The sequence below is a fragment of the Octopus bimaculoides genome, chromosome 6 (assembly GCF_001194135.2).
Source record: "Octopus bimaculoides isolate UCB-OBI-ISO-001 chromosome 6, ASM119413v2, whole genome shotgun sequence".
Taxonomy (NCBI): Eukaryota; Metazoa; Mollusca; class Cephalopoda; order Octopoda; family Octopodidae; genus Octopus; species Octopus bimaculoides.
In genome coordinates this window covers 83,891,120-83,896,409 of record NC_068986.1, presented here as the reverse complement: position 1 = coordinate 83,896,409, position 5,290 = coordinate 83,891,120, and the positions used below count along the sequence as shown (strand labels likewise).

Sequence of the window (5,290 nt, the reverse complement as noted above, 5' to 3'; positions counted from 1 at the left end):
ATATATATATATACACAAAGGTATGAATACACATAAAATACATTCAAACAAGAGAGAAAAATAGTAAAGTGCAATAATAAATTTGAGACTGAAACATTTATTATTACAATTGAATTTAACCTTTTGGTTCTTCAGATAGTGGGTTAACTGTGAACATACATTTATATACACATGATATGATGTAAAGTACCAATGAAATGTCACAAAATATTTGAAAAATAATTTTAAAAGTTGACTGGTTCTGGGAAATGCCTTGAGAGATCTATCATATAAAATTATGAATGGTGTGAAATAATTATTAAAAATGTAAAAGTGAAAAATATATGATCTCAACCACTGATCAAATTTTATGTTTATTTTGAAATATTTTGTGATATTCATCATATATAGATGCAATATTACAATGTATATAATTGTATGTTTATTATAACCTATAACTATCTGAATAAAAAGGTGAAACTCAAGAGTAATAGCAGTGAAGTTTCAGATTTTCAGTTTTAATTAAATACACATTTACACATCCACACTCTCAATTATTTATACTACATATATACACATAATGTGTATGCATGTCTATATATATGTGTGTGTATGTATGTATATGTGTGTTGTCTGATTGTGTATCTGTGCATGCATGTGTATGTAGATAGTAGTTATTATAATTAATATTTTCTAAGTAAAAGTTTTAATAAAAAGGAGAAGAAAATGTAAAAATTAAGGTCAGACAAGGTTAAAGTTCATAGTGTTTTGATAAAGTTTTTTTTTTTTTTCATTCTGAAAAGCAACATTTTTACTATACTTTTCTAGATGGACTGGCAGATGAAGAAAGTGATGATGGTAAGATATACAACATGCTGAAATCTAATGGTTTGTCAGACATGGTTCAAGTCACAAAGGTTTTGGTCATTTGGCGATTTAGAAAATGGGGCGACAAAGTGAAATAATACGTTTAAAAAAAATGTTTGGCTCAAGCAATCCTCTGTTTACATATACTACAAAGCTGGTTAACTTTTTCCTTGCACAAGAAATATTTTCTTCTTGTTAGGCTCGAAGCCAATTTTATGAAAGGGGAAGGGCATAGTCGATTGAATCGACCCCCAGTATATCACTGGTACTTATTTTATCAACCCTAGAAGGATGAAAGGCAAAGTGGACTCCGGTAGGAATTAAACTCAGCACTGCAAAGCACTGCATAGGATACAGCAAACCATCCGACCTGGTACTCTACTTGTCACAGACACCAAAACCGGTCTTTCCAAGTATAATACTAAGACTACTAATTAACAAAATGAGAAAAAAATGCCCGAAAATATGTATATATATGTGCTTATATGTATGTATCTATACTGTTATATATATATATATATATATATATATATATATATATATATATATATATATATATATACATACACATGTATGTATGTATGTATGTAAGTATGAAAATTCAAAAGAAGCTAGAGGCAACATTTTGACATAATCCTTCATTTGTTCAGTATTAGTGCTAAACTCTTACAGAAATTACTTAAACAGAGCTGATGAGAACTAAAACCTTTAAGTTTAACAAGTGTAAGTCGTTAATATGCTGAAAATACTGAAGTACTGAAAACAAGTAAATACCTGCTAAAAATGCTTATCCTTTCTATCAGTTTCAGATTTGTTTTTATCTTCTTCTCATCAGTATCAAATGGACGGGACAATATAACAGAAGTTATGAAGTATGCCATGCTACTTTCTAATATTTAAAGGAAGTTGATGACAATTTTTCAGTTTTTAACAAGCACTGTTATCCTTTTCAGGTTCCTTTCTCACCAACATTAGGACAGGTAGATAAAAAGAGATCAATGTTAAAGGGAAGTAAGTGAGTAAACCTAAAGGGAAGTAAGTGAGTCTTTAATTCTAACCGAAACAACCAGTAGCTGTTAGTGGAGGAGAGTATTAGAAGAAAGCTGAATATGAGAGAAACTGAAGAAATTAGTAACACAATGAAGATGAATAGAAATTCCTGAGACAAGAACATATGAAAAAGATACAACAAACAATTTTGTATGCTTGTTGATGTTCAGTAGCATTAAGTCTTAAAAGATATGTGTGTTGCTAAATATTGTACATGCTTGCATGTTTGCAACACATAATGAGGACCGGATCTTTTTGGAATCCAAAATATAAATATATTTAATAAATACAGAATTTTACTAAATAATGTTGATAAATTCTACAGTCTGGTTTATAGAAGAAAACTACCTAAATTTCAATAGCCACACATTATTAACACTTCAAAGTTTCTATCAACACTTCACAGAAATCAGAGGGACACCTTGATGCAGCTGTTCAGCCTGCTAGAAATAGCATCCAAATCTTCTTCAAATCATAAACATTTACACATTGGATAATGTGGCCCTAAATACACTAAGGCTATAGAAAAGAAAAAAAAGAAGACAATATGGTCAATACTGGAACATTTTTGACCACAGGTCTATTTGGTCAGGACTCTAGGACTCTCTTGGGACTAAACAATAACTATACTTCTCCATAAAATTTATCTTAGTGAGAGAGCATTTTCCTCTGCTCTTTACTTGAAATATACAATTCCTTCAAAACTTCTTCTGAAACAATGGCTTTCAATATTATGTACAGGGACTACATAATGAATCCATGCATTTAGGATGATTATATGAAGTTAGTAAATTAATGCGATAATATATTTGAAGCTGCAACACAGAAACTAATTGTAGAATACTGAATCGTTTGGAGCTCACATTTCTGATTTAAAATCCTAAATTAACCAAGTCAGCCATTAGTTGTGAATTAATAACATAACATCACATCAGCAATAAATGGCATATTTAATGGGCTTCTTGTGATGCAGGTAGGTCAGATTACACCTAGTTAAAAACAACTCAACATAATTCCACCTATATGAAGCCATATTATTATTATGCAGCTCTTTTCGGTGTATGTTTAATTTATGTCTATGCAATGCAAGTAAAAGTTATAAAGCTGCAGTATTGTTCTATTAAGTTGTTGCTGTGTCCAGCTGTTTGTTTATATCTCTTGAAAACAGTAGTAGACATGTCAAATGGAGAGGGAGTTATGTAGAACAATGCGGGTTCTAGCAGATCAAAGCATAAGTGATCAGTTGGTTCACTTGCTCTGCTTAATACCATTTAAGTTGTGCTAAAAATTTGTGTAAATCTAAAGCAGAAGTTATAATTCTGGATGACCATGTAAAATAAATTCACACTGTCAAGAGTAGGTCAATATTTTCTTTGCTTATCATAAATATAAACATTTTGAAAATTATTTCTTTAAAGTGACAGTAGGTTAAATAGAACTTGGACTAAAATATCCTAAATTTCTTGCCAACTCTTAATACTTAAATGTGAGAAAAAGTTTTCTTTTCAAATTCCAACATCAAGAAAGGAGAGGACTACAAATAACTTCACTATTTTCTGACTGGTCAAGTCACTATCATCAACTTAGAATGATTTTGTTCTATAATGGTCCTGACCTTGTATAGACATTAATTTCTAACTTAGAATTGTCAAAATAAATTACTACAGAACCAGTTGGCAGTTCAATTGAAGAAGAAAGGGTCCATGAAATCTGGATAATTAAACCACTTATCTATTTTGTGTTTGATAACACCACTTTATTCAATACTGGTACAAAGGAGGATCTTTCAAATTCCTTTTGTAGAAAACATGATATTGCCTTAGTGAGTTCTACTGTAATTCTTTAACATGCCTTTCCCTTTCCTTATACTTCTGGCCTAAGTCTGAAATTTCACTTAAGAGGTTTACTGGATACAGTTAAGGAAAAAAAATCTACACTGAAAGTAGGTTTGCTTGAGCCATTTTAGATCTAATGTAATTAGAGCAAGGGACAAAAAGAAAACATAAGAAAAGAAAATAAACTCAAAACAAAAACCAGCCTATGTCAAGTGCTGTCATGATAAGATTTTATAAGTTAACTATTACAATAGAAATTGCTGAAACTCTCTTGAAATGATGGTATCACTTATCAATGCGACAACACTCAACAAAGTGCCATCCTTAACACTGTAGCTGTATAGTTGGGAAGCTAAACAGGCAGATTGAGCACTTTCATGTTGGTAAGCAAGCAAATTATAAAGTGTGTCAAGGAGAATGCATTAGTAACAGCATGCAGAGCAAAGTTTGCGCTGGATGTCTGGAAAAACATTGCTGCACTGCATATATACATATGCATATATATGCATATATATATATATATATATATATATATATATATATATATATATATATACACATACATATATACGTACATCATAAATATATATATCACTTGCAGTCCAGATTCTCAAATTTTAGCTATAAATACCAACATGAAAACTCAGGAAAAATTTTTGTATAAAGTAGATTATTAAAAAAAATGTTTATATTACAATAATTATAGTAATGTCAATCTACATATTTGCAGATATTTTTTATGAGGAATATTTTTATAAATCTAACACATCATAACTAAAATATTAAAATTTTGCTTCAATATCTTTTTTTTATAAAAGAGCAGAAATCTTTTTAGTCCATTTTTCTTTTTTATAGAAAGCAAACAGAAACAAATGATTTAACTAAGACACCTAATAATCATTTTAAAAAAAATAAATTTATATATCATTAAATGTCTAAGAAATTTTAATTAACTAATGAAATTTGGCTTGATTATACAGCTAACTGTCTAACTTTAAGAGGAAATTTCAGCCACAGTGAGAAGAAGGCTAAAAGACTGGCAATAACTGGGAACACCAACAAAAACATAGAAAAAAGCTTATACTTACAAGGCTGATAGGTAAACTGGCGTGGCTCACCTCGCTTACCACAGCAACTGACCACCAAGTTCACTTCGACAGGCTTTGTGATATCCAAATTGAAGTACTCCGGGACTATACAGATCAAATGGGTCTGTAAAAGGGACACTATCACAGTAAATAATCACTTGAATAACAGTATCAGTTTCAACCCTTTGGATAAATAGCAGTGCATTTTAATTTCATGAAGAACAAACAATTATTATGCAGAAGTTTCGGCCTATGTCTAAATTTTTTAAGGGACTTATAAGTGCTGATAAAAATGACAGAATTAATAATAATAATAATAATAATAGTAATTTCTTTATTATTTCCACCCTGTGCATATGTATGCATGTATAGATAAAGATATATGCATACACACACACACACATATATATATATATACAAACACACAGATATATACATACATACATATATATATATATATATATATATATA

At 30.0% G+C, this 5,290-nt stretch overlaps 1 protein-coding gene across 3 annotated transcripts in view; it reads right to left on the bottom strand.

Moving 5' to 3' along the window:
- The window catches only part of LOC106876878 (nuclear factor of activated T-cells 5), a 231,414-nt gene that overhangs the window by 41,886 nt on the left and 184,238 nt on the right, over nucleotides 1-5,290 (bottom strand). For all 3 annotated transcript variants that reach the window (XM_014925617.2, XM_052968923.1, XM_052968922.1), the window contains exon 11: nucleotides 4,820-4,943. In XM_014925617.2, the coding sequence (XP_014781103.2) occupies nucleotides 4,820-4,943 (124 nt within the window). The remainder of the gene's footprint in view (nucleotides 1-4,819; nucleotides 4,944-5,290) is intronic.